Source organism: Zootoca vivipara, chromosome 2 (genome assembly GCF_963506605.1).
Source record: "Zootoca vivipara chromosome 2, rZooViv1.1, whole genome shotgun sequence".
NCBI lineage: Eukaryota > Metazoa > Chordata > Lepidosauria > Squamata > Lacertidae > Zootoca > Zootoca vivipara.
In genome coordinates this window covers 43,538,452-43,552,700 of record NC_083277.1, presented here as the reverse complement: position 1 = coordinate 43,552,700, position 14,249 = coordinate 43,538,452, and the positions used below count along the sequence as shown (strand labels likewise).

Genomic DNA, 14,249 nt, shown 5'->3' with positions numbered 1-14,249 from the left:
ATAAGCAGTAAAAATCTCATGTGTGTTTCATTCCTTTCATATTTGCATGTTAAACAAAACGTTGGGAAGCAAGGTGAGTAAGGGCAAAGCTCATGTCAAGCTAGCAGGGCCAAAGGCAAGTTCATTTATGTGCTGTGTTTCATCATATCCTTAACTTTGGCAGAAAACAAATACATGGACAAAGAGAAAGTTATAGCAAACTACATATGAAGTGCTGGCTGTAGGAGTCCAGAAATAAAATTTAAAAATGGAAGAACAGTAGACTGGTCTGTACAAAGAAGTCATTTCTTTGCTCTGCCCTGAATCTTCTGAAGTTCAGCTTCATGGGGTGTCCATGAGTTCTAGTGTTAGGAAAGAGGTAGAAGAACTTCTCTATATCCACTTTCCCCATGCCATGCCTGATTTTATAAACTTCTATCATGTCACCTCTTACCTCTTTCTGAATTACTGATGCCAAGTATTCCAGAGAGGGGTAATTTTGCCTTCAGGTTGGATTTCAGCACTTCAGTGACAGACATTTTTTTATCTACAGACCCATATTTCATAATATTTTGTTATTATTAATTTCACTAATTGTGGCACAAAATATAGAATCCAACAAACTTGTGTCCAGGAAGATTTTTTTTATAAAGCTTTGCCTTTCTAAGTCAAAGAGACACGGTGAATATTGAGTTAATCAAAGCACCAGTGATTTAGCCCATCTTCTTGTACAAGACATTTGGATACAGAAAAATGGGGCAATTGGTCTTCCTCATGAAAGGCTACTAACATTCCTACCAACACTTACAAATCACATCTCTGCTTCAGTTCATCTATTTTCTATTTTTTATTAGCTTCTTGAAAAATATACAAAATATTGTTATAAACAGATAAATATCCAATAGATTCCATGACAAAAGAATCATAAATTATCTATGTCAAGGTATAATTTACTAGAAAAGACATTGAGGTGAATGACTGATGTCTCCTTTCCCCTCAGACTTTAATCAACACCTGTTTTCTTTAATATAAAAATATTGAAGGCTATTGTTGAAATTTGACTGTGGTTTGATTACTGTTAAATGGGCAGCCTTTAATTTAGGGAACAACTCATTCACTGAAACCACCAAACTTTGCCAAATAGCTCCGCACCTTTATAACATTTCTACTTGGGTTAGAAGACAGATGTTTCCAGGCGTAACACACAGGCAGAAAGTGTATATTTCTACACTAAACCACAGTGTAGTTAAAACTTTAATCCTCAAACCTGCGCAAGAGTAAAAATCCCTGAAAAGTGATTAAATGAATAAACCAATAATTAAATCATATCAAGAGAGGAGCATTTCACTTAAAAAACAAAACACTGAAACCTTATGGCCGTTCCAATGTTCAGAAGACAAAGATTCAAGGATATTTTTCACCGTCTAAGCTTTTTAGAAATTGTGGCTTTCTAGTTTTTCACCAGGCTTCTTTCACAAAAAGCGCTACCAAAACAAAAACAAACCTAGCATAATGACATAGAGGAGCCGTGTGCTTCGTGTTCAGCATGTCTAATTGGCTTTGACAGCACACCAGTAATTTAGTGCACCAAAATCAACATGGTGTACTACAACTCCTTGGTTACAGAGAGGACAAACCTGCCCCTATAGCTGGATTTTGACAATGGAAGCATTTTCAACAACCTTAAGGGCACTATCCTACACTGGCGTTCTGCTGAGGGGCTGTAGAATGTTGCAGAAACCCTGCTGTGTCACCAGGATGTCAGATGAGCTGCCAAGACAGCTCCACTGGTAGAATGGCTGGAACAGGACGAAGTTGTGGGCTAAGGAATGCTGCAAGCCATGGTGGATCTGCTCTGCCTGCACAGTTGGAGGCAGCAATGCTTCTAAATTCCATTTTATGGGAACCACAGGAGGAGAGAGTGGTCTTGTGCTTGAGCCAGCATGGTGTAGTGGTTAAGAGCAGTGGACTCGTAATCTGGTGAACCGGGTTTGCTTCCCAGCTCCTCCACATGCAACTGCTGGGTGACCTTGGGCTAGTCACACTTCTCTGAAGTCTCTCAGCCTCACTCACCTCACAGAGTGTTTGTTGTGGGGGAGGAAGGGAAAGGAGAATGTTAGCCGCTTTGAGACTCCTTAAGCAGAGTGAAAGGTGGGATATCGTCCAAACTCCCCCTCCTCCTCCTCCTCCTCCTTCTTGAATCCTGCTTGTGGGTTTCCCACAGGCATCTGGTTTTCCACTGTGAGAACAGGATGCTGGACTAGAAGGGCAATTGGCCTGATCCATCAGGCTCTTCTTATGTTCTTATGTGACACAAGGGAGAAGTACATTTGCCTATATCTGTTCAAACCATGGTCACTTTTCTACCAACAGCACAGGAAATTTCTCTTCCATTGACATCAATAGGTGGTGGTGGGGGGATAACTATCCCAATACCAATATACACCCCACAGCATCATCACAACAGAGCATACAAGGTGGTGTAACTCAGCACCAATAAAGGCACATTGCAACCAGAATATGAACCCTACACAGCAACACAGTAACCCAAATGTCAAGATGCACAGCATAGGGCTGTATCTCTCTAGTCTCTTGTCATACACTCAGAGATTGCAAAAAGGAACTCTCATGATGGGAATTGAGGAGAAATAGTACTTTGTACAGAAAAGAAACCCTCTGCACAAAACGGCCCTGCAGGAATGGCTCGCCTGGTGGGTCAAGCCACAGCAATAGCTTCCTGACAGCAGTGTTGCTGCTGCTTTCGAGAAGGGGGGTGGGCAAAGTGAGGTCAGGGCTGTGCAAACACACTGTCAGAGCCCATCCTTGCTGCTACCTCGCTCTTCCCTTTTCCTAGATTGGGGTTGAACCAGGGACCTACAACATGTAAAATGTAAACTGTTCCACCCAACTAGAATCCCCCTTGCAGCCCCTGGGCAGAAGGCCCCGTGATTTCATTTAATTGGACAAGACTATATAAACGAAAATAAGAAAGCTGGGAAGGACTGTAGCTCAGTATCAGGTGCTTGCTATGCATGCAGAATGCCCCAGGTTCAATCCCCACCATCTCCAGATAAGGGAGTCACTCCAACCCCTTGATCACTTTTTGAGCTATATCTTTTCTACGGTGAAGCGGCCACCAAGTGTGGCTGCATCATAGATTTGTAACATTGCATTACAGTACCGGCATCTTAAATTTTAATCCTTTTCTTACTGATCCTAAACATGTAATCTGATTATTATTTTTTTAAAGCTGTGGGACATAGGTCAACATCTTCATCAAATTATCCACTATGGCCCCAAGGTCTCATTTCTGGTCAGCCACTGCCACTTCAGACCCCTTTAGCACATATATGTGAGATGCGGGAGAAAAATTGTCCCAGTTGCAATGCTGCCCATTTACTTAGTTTGGAGAGATCCCTTGGAGCTCTTTACAATCCCATGGACAATTTGGTGTCATTTGTAAACTTGTCAACCAGAACAGAGCTTGTGTTAACCTCTTATTGTTTAATCCTGCACTGAACAGCCGCTGAACAAAAACTGGTAATTTTCCATCTTACACTTTGTATCCTTAAATTATAACTACTCTGTGTTCCCAAGGAGAACAACATCGCTTTCATATTTGTGGTTTATTTCAGTATCTCCAGCATTCCTTTCTCCTGCCATCCTAGGCAATACCAGGAAACTTATCTACTAGCTCAAGGCTGCTACTGTAGATCTTTCTCCGGAGACAAAACAAAGAGAGCCTCAGCTAGCGATACAGAAGGCATCTGTCAGCATCTGCTCATTAGTGAGGTGCTTTATTGTCTGGTGTAATAAAAGTGGGTCTTATAAAACTTTCTGGGTGGGGTTTGCTTAATGAACCCCGTCAGTGGTAGCCTGGCGCAAGGGCTTCTACTTGTGCAGTGGGGCTTCCCCCCGTCTCTTCCTCCTGCATCCCCCCCCCCCCAAATTGGCTATGGAGTGTGGGGGGCTGTCAAGAGAACCCTCTTAACCTGGGGGGGGGGGAGAGATTCCATGTGGTAAGCTGATATGCTATGTTTCAAATGTTTCCTTTTAGACCTTTGCTGCCACCTGCCTAACTGTGATTTTGAGGTATACGTTTTATTACGGTAGCAAAAGCTAAGTATTAAAACAAGTATCTGCCTGAGCTTTCCCTGTAATATTTTAAATCACAAGGTGTGCTAAGGTGCAAGTACTGACAATTATTTCTGTCACATTTGCTATCATCATCAATTGCGTATGAAAGCATGACTCCACTCTGTAAAACCCCTGCGAGGACAGAAGGATCTTGCTGAGTCAGACTACTTGTCTACATAGCCTAGTACCTTCTACCCTGATTGACACTGGCTTTCCAAGGGCTCAGCCCAAATGCCTCCCTAGACCTGCTAACTGAGCCAGGGGGCTGAGCTGGCGGGGTTATCTATGCAAAACCTGCTGCTACGCCATTGAGTTATGTGATCCATTGGGTCATAAAAATATTTTATGGATTATGTGTAATGAAGCACACGTAGTCAGGGAGTTGTTGCAGGTGAGCTGATTGGCAAGCTCAGCAGAGCCCTTTTTATTAGCACAATATGCACACGTTTAGGAACAGGCTGACCTTTAGCACTTTTACATCATGAGCTGACACGTATGTTTCCTCTGACATTTGCGAGTCCTGCTCCACCACGTCATGTTCCTACCAAGTGGGAAGTGAGCCTCCAAAGGGAGGCAAAGGTCACAGACAGGGGATGGCAGACTACTGAGAAAGCCAAAGGTGAGACCGAGGGCATGACAGCCGCAGCTTGCTCGTGGGCAGTGGTTTGCCTCGCACCCCAAAGGTCAAGCCTTGGCTTATCTGCGCAGGCGGTGGTGTGCCTCACGCCCGGTGGCCATTCCTACATTATGCATCACCAGTAGTTTTGCTGACAAAATTTGACCTAGTCCTGTGAGGGTGAAATACATGTACCAGCAGGCTGTAGGGTCAAAACACACACAAACATGCAGATGCTGCATGATTAATTATGGGCTGGATGAACTCTGTAATATTGGAGGGATGATACCACTCATATTTAGGGAGGGAGGGAAGGAAGAGGGAGAGAGAGAGAAATACTTACTTGGCCCAGTAGCAACCAGCTAAGGTTAAACTACATCTGCAAGGAGAGAAAGGGAGAGCTGGAAAGGGGACACCGTCCCCTCAATAGTGGAGTGGCAAAACAAGCTTTGTGAATTTTTATAGTTGGCTAAGATGACAGCAGCTGTTAGATTCCAATCAAACCAGAAACTAAGTTAAGAATGGGAATGTGTGGAAGAATACATGGCAAAACATGGTTCTAAAATCAAGTTATTGGTATGTATTGACTGAAGTTCATAAAGTTAAGGTTATATTATGGGAAAATGGACAATGGGGAATACATAAAGTATATCTGTAACACAATATAAAAGTAATGAATAACAAAAGAAGGTGAGCTTTGGTGGAGGGAAGTCACAAAGGTAAAAATAAGGAAAACGTATACTAACAAATAGGTACATATAGATTGTATAATGGATAACGTGGAACGTATGATAAAATGAATGGTAATATGTGTAATTGAATGTAATACTGTAAAGTAAATAATAATAATAAACATTCAGAAAGGGAGAGCTGCTGTGCTGTGGGAACTGCCCAATAGGCAACAGCAGATTGCTTTTTAAAACATACCCTGTAGGCTCGCTGGAATGGCTGAGCCTCATGGGGCCATGCAAAAGATTCAAGACGAAGGGGCTGAGATGAAACACATTAACAAGCACAATTTATCTAACGATAATAAGATCATTTATAAAGCAATGTGTTAGTAGATAACCATTTACCAGCTTACAAGCATAGAATATTTGGTATGGGGCTAGATGCACTGTGATTTTTCCCTTACACCTATTTTAATGATTTGATACAGCATTAAAAGGACAAAGCTTACCTCACTTCTTAGAAGAATAAAACTGTACTGTAATATATTAATGGAAGTAAAAGAGGTCTGGATCCCTCTGAGGGTACGATTTTAGATTACAAGAGAGTGAATCGTATTTATGAGGAAGTGACAAAATTCACAGTAGGTTTTAAAATGTCTAGTCTGCTAGTCTCTGTCAAAATAATTATGCTTTTTGGGATTTTGATGAGGACTTGAAAGGAATGATTAGTTCTAATGAGATGTGATTAATTGATGGCAATATCAGTTTGTTTCATTATTTGAGTTATAGATTTTGGTTGCTTTAAAAAAGTCTTTGGAATTTTCTTTGAAAAAAATAATTTTAATCTCATACTTTTAAATGGTTTGCTGATTTTATTACAAGTAACATGATGCTAGCTGTTTTGGAAAAAGAGTGGCAAAATATGGTGTACAGATGGAAATATATATCTCATCATATGTAGCGTTTGCAAAAGAAAAAAGAAAAACAAAACTTCTTTCCATTAAAATGTACAACTTTACTGAAAACTGTGAAATTTGCAATTTTGAAATTGCAAACTATAGAAGCTGGCTGTAAACTCTGTAAACAGTAAACCTTAGCAAATAAAATACATTTATCAAGAATGGACTGAGATCCACTTCTTAAGACACAAGTGATTGATTGCTATTTTTAATAGTGCTAAATTTCTGTCTAAATTATTGCCTTTGACACTGATTATGATTTATATAACCTTGGGTGTTTAAATTTATAACTAGTAAGATATTAGACAAGCTATAAATCAAACCAAACAGTAGAGAAATGAACTTCTTTTAGCTTTTTACATTAGGCTGTGATGTGCTGAAATGCTAACATCTTATTATAAGATTATTATTTGAGGTTATTGATGTAGAGTTGACATGTGACTTGATTTGCAGATGCCCTGCTCACTAACCTTTTGCAACTATATCTCAGTGTAAACCTGTGGTAATTATTGCTGGATAGGGAGAGTTGGTTTAAGTGAACTACTTCTTTTGATGCATGTTGAATGTGATTGCCCCCTAGAGATTACAAGAGTCCCACATGTGTAAGTTATTACATAAACATTGAGAGGAGGGGAGGGAAGAAAGAAAGGTGTATCTTACGAAAAAATTCTGTGGGTTTTGCTGCAGGTTTTTCCTAAGAACCATAATTCTTACAGTGTCTATTCATACACATGTTTAAAAATATCCAGCCTAGCATTTAAGAGCAGATACAGAGGTGTAATTCCTAAATGGAGACAGTGCCGAATTTACGTATAAGCTAAACAAGCTATAGCGTAGGGCCCCACTCTCTTGGGGGCCCCAAAAAAATTTAAAGGAAAAAACAACTGGATGTACATTTCCAAAATATAATATAAAAAACAAAATAAAACCTACATACAACAACTGTGTTTTGTGTTGTGTAGGCTCCTATTTGTTATGTGCAAATGGCTTTAGATACCTATTAGGTCCATAAATTACCACATATTCGACACAAAAAACAGCGACAATTTGTTGTTGACAAAGGACGCTGGACAGATAAAGGTCCCCATTACCTTCAGTAGCTTAGGGCCTCATCAAACCTGAATCCAGCCCTGAATGGAGGTCAGTGCTGCTTAGCAAATTGTGAAGAGGTATTTTCCTCAATGGTTAGGAATCATAAAATGTAAAATGTCATAGCTCTTTCTTAACACAGCCTGCGTATCCTTGAGTGTGCCTTTTCCATAATCGCTCTAGTTATGCAGAGCACTCTTTGGAAGGATGGGGGAATCTGCAGCCTTCATGATATTGTTGGGCTACAGCTCCCCTGTGTGGAGTGATGGCGCTGGGGCTGATGGGAGATGTAGTCCAACTAGGAATATGAAACAACAGTAACAATAAACAGGGAGGTATTATTTATGGTTGCTCTCTATCTCCGAAACTCTCTTTCTCCTGTTTCGCCAACACTTAAGCATTTGTAGAGAATACTCCAGCAAAGGAGTTGAGCTTCAGACCCTACATCTTTATCTTTAGAAGTGACTTGTGCTCTGCAGCTCTGGGACACAGGAGCTGTCCATGGTCCAGAAGATCCTGTTTCTGGCCAAGAAACTATCCCTGCCCATTTCCTGCAGCTGCTCCCCAGCAGTCTGCTTCATGACTGTTGTACTGACTTGGCCACTTCCATATTGCCTCAGCGGGCTTTTCCTGGGACCTGCGTGATCTAAAGAGTCATGACAAAAAAAACCTCCGACTTGCTGGAAGAGTTTGGGCACTTGTGAAATAGCTTCTACTCTCCAATATCACTATGGAGATTGTTTAAATAAAGATTATTGTGTTTTAATACTTCTGTTGGAAGCCGCCCAGAGTGGCTGGGGAAACCCAGCCAGATGGGCGGGGTATAAATAATAAGTTATTGTTATTGTTATAGTTATAAACTGTCCAATTTTGCTACAGGTTGTTGTTGGCGTTTTCTCCAGAAACGAATGAATTGTATTTCAACAGACATGCAAATTATAAGCATAGGCCCCAAAGGACATAATTTTAATGAATGTATAAATTGAACACTGCATATAAGAGGAAGGGGCACAAAATGCCCCCCTCACCACCAGAAGACTTGTAATGGCAGGTTAGGGATGTTAGAGAATTCTGATGGGAGCATAAATGAGTGTGGAAATTGCAGCTCTCCACATATTCACTCATTGTCAGGACCAGAATTAGATGACCAGATTATATCAGGAATAATCTTTCATAAGATTTTAGCAATGTGGTGCTCAGCACTGAGATTGGAAATAATCCTTTGCCTGCTCTTTGATAGCAAACTATCAAACACTTTATGAAAACTTTCGAAGAGAAGGCAGCATTTCTCTTACATTGACTTTGATATCAAAAGGTGGCAACAGAGGCTTTCCCCTGATCTTACTATTGTGGTCCCACACAGCACTAAGATCAGACATAAATTTCTGTCCGCTTTTTAAATGCCAGGAGGCAGGAAAAGCATTTTCATGCTCTGTCCACAGCATTAATATAGGAGGTAGGTTTTTGCTGCTGCCTGTTACTATCAAAGAGCAAGCAGAGGCTTATCTTTGATCTGAGGAGCAGATTGCTGAAAACATGAATACCACCAACAAAAAAATAATTTAAATATATTAGTAGCAGGAGGTTGGTTGCCGTGCCTGAATTCATCAAAAAGAATTTCAACTTTTGACGATTCAGTCACATCTGAACCATTCAAATCTAAATATGCATCAAATCCCAAAATATGCCACTGGTCCACAAAACTCATCAACTTACATTCCTGGGGTAAATTCTCAGTACTGTAGTTCACTCTGAAATCACTGAAATCTGTCACTTCAATAAAATATTAGCAGAGGTTCATTGCAAATTGACTGTATCCCAAGCTTAATGGAACCTCTGCTGGCCAGGTAACGACCACCCATGGTAAAAATCAGAAATTCATATTCAACTCAGATAGCCTCACATATGTAGGCTATCCAATTTAGAAGTCTTAAAACAAACTAGTTCTTATTGTCTAAGTTTGTAATTATGCTAATAAGTTTTTTAAATCTTTTGTTAAATCAGTTTGCTTTTCTAGATAAAACTTCAGAGCACTAAAACTTGAGAACAGAATGCAATAAGAATGAATATGTTAAGGCTAATTCATATATTATTCTTGTTCTTACAAAGAAAAGATGTAAAGCTACACTAAATGCTTAACCACATGGAGATGACTAACATTAGAATGCATCTATTGGCAAAAAGAAAGAGAGAGAGGAATCTCACCGAAGTGTGTGAAATTAAGAATGCACTATACATTTTGCTGAAAGGTGGACATTTTTGAGGTTGAACTTATTAGTTACACTTCCTATCCTGGCAAAATCCTTCTATAATTAAAGAAGCAGAAAAATGGCAAGAGAAGTACCCATGAACAAATCTCCAAAACTCACATAGTTGCATGATATTCTCTGCTGGCCTCTCTTTGTTTTTTGTTTCACCACTTTTGCTTTGTAAAGATACTAATGTTTAATATGCATGGGATTTTGTTGTTGTTTTTTACACTGAGCACATATAACCACTTGAAAAGAAGAAACCTTATTATCCCCAGGAAACCTACCCATTGAAAATGGACACATGTAAGATAAAATTCTGTTTTTAGGCAATGAATTAAAAAGAAAACAAACATAAAATATTGGCTCTTCCATTTCTTCATATATTAGTTCATTCATTTCACAGACTCAAGAAAAGGTGATGGGGTGAAGAGAGAGAGAGACAGAGAGAAGACAAGCCCCAAATGACAACTCTTGTCTTTTTGGATTCAAAATGAGGTTGTTTTTCCAAAAAGAGTTTGCTAAAGACTGGGAAAGAGTTTCAGATTTAAGAAATTTATACTGAGTGTAAAAATCAGCCATTCACACTGAATACTGTTGTGTGATCTCTGTAATACTAAATCTAAAGTTTAGTGGTAATGATAAATCAGAGTTGCACATAATACTTTAAATACTAGAGCATACATTTTATAAGGAGTAATGACATCTGAACGACTCCACATGGCAGCTTTCCACTGCAAGGTTCTACAGATGTATGTTGCCAATAGTCAAGCATTGGCTGAGAGCCTCGGGGGCTAAGAAGGGCCCGTCACTTCCCAGGTTGCATTTTATCTGTGGATGTGTGCTGGTGCCACTTTTGAATGGGAGCACCACTCAGTTCCCATCTGCTATTACTGACTGCCATCTCAATTTACCCAAAATGCAATGCTCTAGACTAAATCTATAGCTTTCAAAGATTTATAGGCTGGGCAGAACTTTATACAATAAAATTTTCATCCAACATGGCAACAAGATGGCAAGACCACAGTTATTCCTCTTTCTGTAATAGAATGGCCCTGTTAAAGCTTGCTACTTCTACTCATTAACTTCTGTTAATTGTGAGGCGAATACAGTGGTACCTCGACTTACAAATGCCTCGACTTCTGAAGGATTCGACCTCCAAAGTCTGCTAACCCGGAAGTATTTTCGCCGCGCACACGGTCTGTGCATGCACAGAAGCGGCGTGCACGGTCTGTGCATGCGCAAAATCGCACTTTGCACATGCGCAAAATGGACGCTTCGACTTCTGAAGTTTTTGACTTCCAAAGAGCGCCGCAGAACAGATTGCCTCCGTAAGTCGAGGTACCACTGTACAGACTTATGAGTGTAGCTGAAACTTTTTGCATACTGCTCCCTCAAATCTTATTTGCACAGGAAGGTAAATTGAACAGGCAGGAAGAATGAAAAGGATGCATCCTCATCAGAGCTTGCTTCTTAGTCTGAGCAATTCATCTTAAGAGTAAACACTCTGCCTACACTCCTACTCCCCTTTCCTGACTCCTGTCTTGGATTGTGACCTCTCTTTTAAATATAATCCAACTTCTGGCCCATCTCTTTGCTCCTCAGCAACTCAAACTTCTACCTTGCTTCCTGACTCCAGACATGACTTCTCTGGAACTTAAACTTGTCTGTTTCAAACCGTGTCTTCATCGTCCTCCCATCTTTGCAGAACATCCAGGCCCAGCTAAGGCCTGAATGAATGCTTACTTAATGACAGATGCATGTCTTTTCTCTCCCTCACCTGACAACCTGCACTGGGGAAAAATCTCCTCATTTACACAACCTATAAAGGTACAAGGGCACTGCCCTCATTTCCACCTGGCCATTCTTTGGTATCATGCAGCTGTTACACCAGCTCATGAAGTAAATTAATTAGATTGATAGAAACAGATGAAGGACCTGTCCTTTATTTTGAACAACAGCTGCAACTGAAGGACGAATTCACAGGTACAGCTTGTTCTCCTGAGCAGATAAAACTAGGTAACAAAAGATGCAGAGGCAAAACAGGTGATCAGCAGCCTCACATATTTTATATATATGTAGCTGAATTGCGCAACACTGAAGTGTAGGTAAGGAGGCCATACTGAGGGAGGGGGCTTCTCCATCTCTTCTGCCTTCTCCCCCCCCCCAACCATGTTTCACTGGTCCCCACTTTTAAAATTCCTATAACCCCTTTTCTTCTGTATTCAGATTAAAATAATACTTTCATTTCTTATGGAAGGTCCCTTGGAAAATATGAATGCAGCACAGAATGACAGCCAGAATATGCAAGCAGCCTATATCAGTTAGTTTTGCTATCTATTAAGAATGCTATAGCAGCATTTTTTTGATATACAATGGAATACAACTATATTCACCTAAACAAAATCAAATTTCATTTTTTCTTCTCATCATCATATGAAAGGTTTCCCTGATTTACACCATAATGTGCTTCTTCGCAACAAGTCAATTGCATGTTGTCTTTCTGCACCACCTTTCCAGACCTTTCCAGACCTTTGTCTATTAAGAAAAAGAGCTTTCAGTATTCCATCAGAAATCAGGTTTGGAGCACATTTACTTGTTTATTTCTTTACAACAGAACACTTCCAGAATATTTAGACAAATTAAAGCAACTCACCTGCAAATGCTGAGAGTTGTCTGTTATATTATCTTCACGTCTACGAACTTCTTCCAGCAACTGGGCATTCTTCTTCTTTTCCATTTGTTGATTGTGCTTCAGGTTTGCCACCTTCTTGTTTTGGTCCTTCATATGTCTAAGAATTGTATGCATAGGCCTGTTAATTCTAAAGGTCCAACTGACAGTACCACATAGCAAATGTGTAAACAATGGCACACGTCACTTGCTTGCTATTAGGTGCAGTTATCTAGCACATAAACTATACTGAACAGATGATCACTGAAAAAATAATCAGGTTGCACATGAAATGTAACTCTGGGTGAAAACAAGCTTACAGGTATCTCTGTTTCTTTAAACCGGTGTCTGTAGGTGTGTGATACAAGACGAAAGCATGAGGTGACTTTTTAAAAACAAAAACATGTCACTGTTTCTTTCAGTCAGGGGTGCTGTGAGACTGCTTGCACAATGGCTTTCCCTCCCCTCCCGCCAAAAATCCAAAAACATCCTCATCTCTCTGCCTTCAGGGCCATTTCCCCCCTAAACAGACACTGTGGCATCTCATTACTGGAATAACGTTCTCGGGACTATGCTGCAAATCCAAACCCGCTTTTCTATTTGCCTTTGTGCTTTGGCTGAGCTGGGCAACTGTGCTGTAAACTTGTTCTCAGATGAATGAACTTGTTAATGAAATTTGCTGTTCCCCTTTAAAACCTCTTACTGATGTATTTCACAGACAAATTTCTCTTGCTAAATGAAAAAAGCAATTCTGAAGATGAATGCTAACGTATTTAAAACAGACCAAATTCATGCCAAACATTACTAGAATAACACTGTTAATAGAATTAAATGTGTTGTTCCTTTGCAATTTTAAACTGTAAAACTTATATTCTTCAACAAAGAAAAGCAATTGTTTGAAGTTATATGGCCAGCTATTGTCATGAAAGTCTGAAAAACTAATCTTAGAACAGAGTTACTACCTGCTTGGGTTCTTAGATATTAATTTATTTGACTTTCTCATGATTCTGAGGAATTTCCTTCTTCTTATCTATATAATAATAGTCATGTGCAAATTCCAAATGAGATCTGCACACTAATCCTTTTTTGGCAAACTGAAAGGATATTTTCTAATGCCCATATGATCACTGGAATTTTTCCAGTTATCTTCTGCACTAGACACTGTAATAAGAAAATACTTAAGTTGCAATGCACATTGAGCTGATGTAGCAACTGATCCATCTTCTCATAATCTCAAAATGGGACCTAGATACTTACCATTTGCACTTAAAACCTTTTCTATGAGCATCCACTAAATAGGAGCTTTATTATGTCTTAGCATTGTTTTCATTGGAAAGCACTATCACATGGCAGAGTTTCACAGAACAGTCATCCAGGCACCAATGTTATATGAAACTAAATGAGGAATCTACACTCTACCCTAGTAACAATTCAGATTATATAATTAAAACACAGTATCTGACCAGGAAACCAGTTACTATTCCATGTCTACAATTATTTTACAAGCTCTTAAAATGGGATATAGCAATTCATATTTTTTTACCATTGGAAAATTTGAATTAGTGTCTTCTTTATTTGGAAAAAAGAATGTTACCAAAGGAAAGGCCACATAATATCATGATTAATTACTTTGTGTTAATTTTCATTCTGTGGATTCATTTACATAATTTTTAAAATCTCTCCCCGTTGGCATTTTCAAGCCCTCCTCTTCACTGCAAGTGTCTCTAAATTGTCCTAAACTTCAGTAAGCTGGTAATTTCATGTGGCCTTCAGATCATGCCCCGGGGCATAAGTAACCCAGTTTGGTAAGTAAGACCATATAATGAGTTGCAAATGCAGTGGGCACAGTTCCTGTCCTTCAATACAATGGAGTCCGAT

At 39.7% G+C, this 14,249-nt stretch overlaps 1 protein-coding gene across 1 annotated transcript in view; it reads right to left on the bottom strand.

Moving 5' to 3' along the window:
* ERC2 (ELKS/RAB6-interacting/CAST family member 2) overlaps positions 1 to 14,249 on the bottom strand; it is a 361,357-nt gene that overhangs the window by 99,611 nt on the left and 247,497 nt on the right. The window contains exon 12 of the mRNA XM_060271028.1: positions 12,357 to 12,492. Coding sequence (XP_060127011.1) covers positions 12,357 to 12,492 — 136 coding nt within the window. The remainder of the gene's footprint in view (positions 1 to 12,356; positions 12,493 to 14,249) is intronic.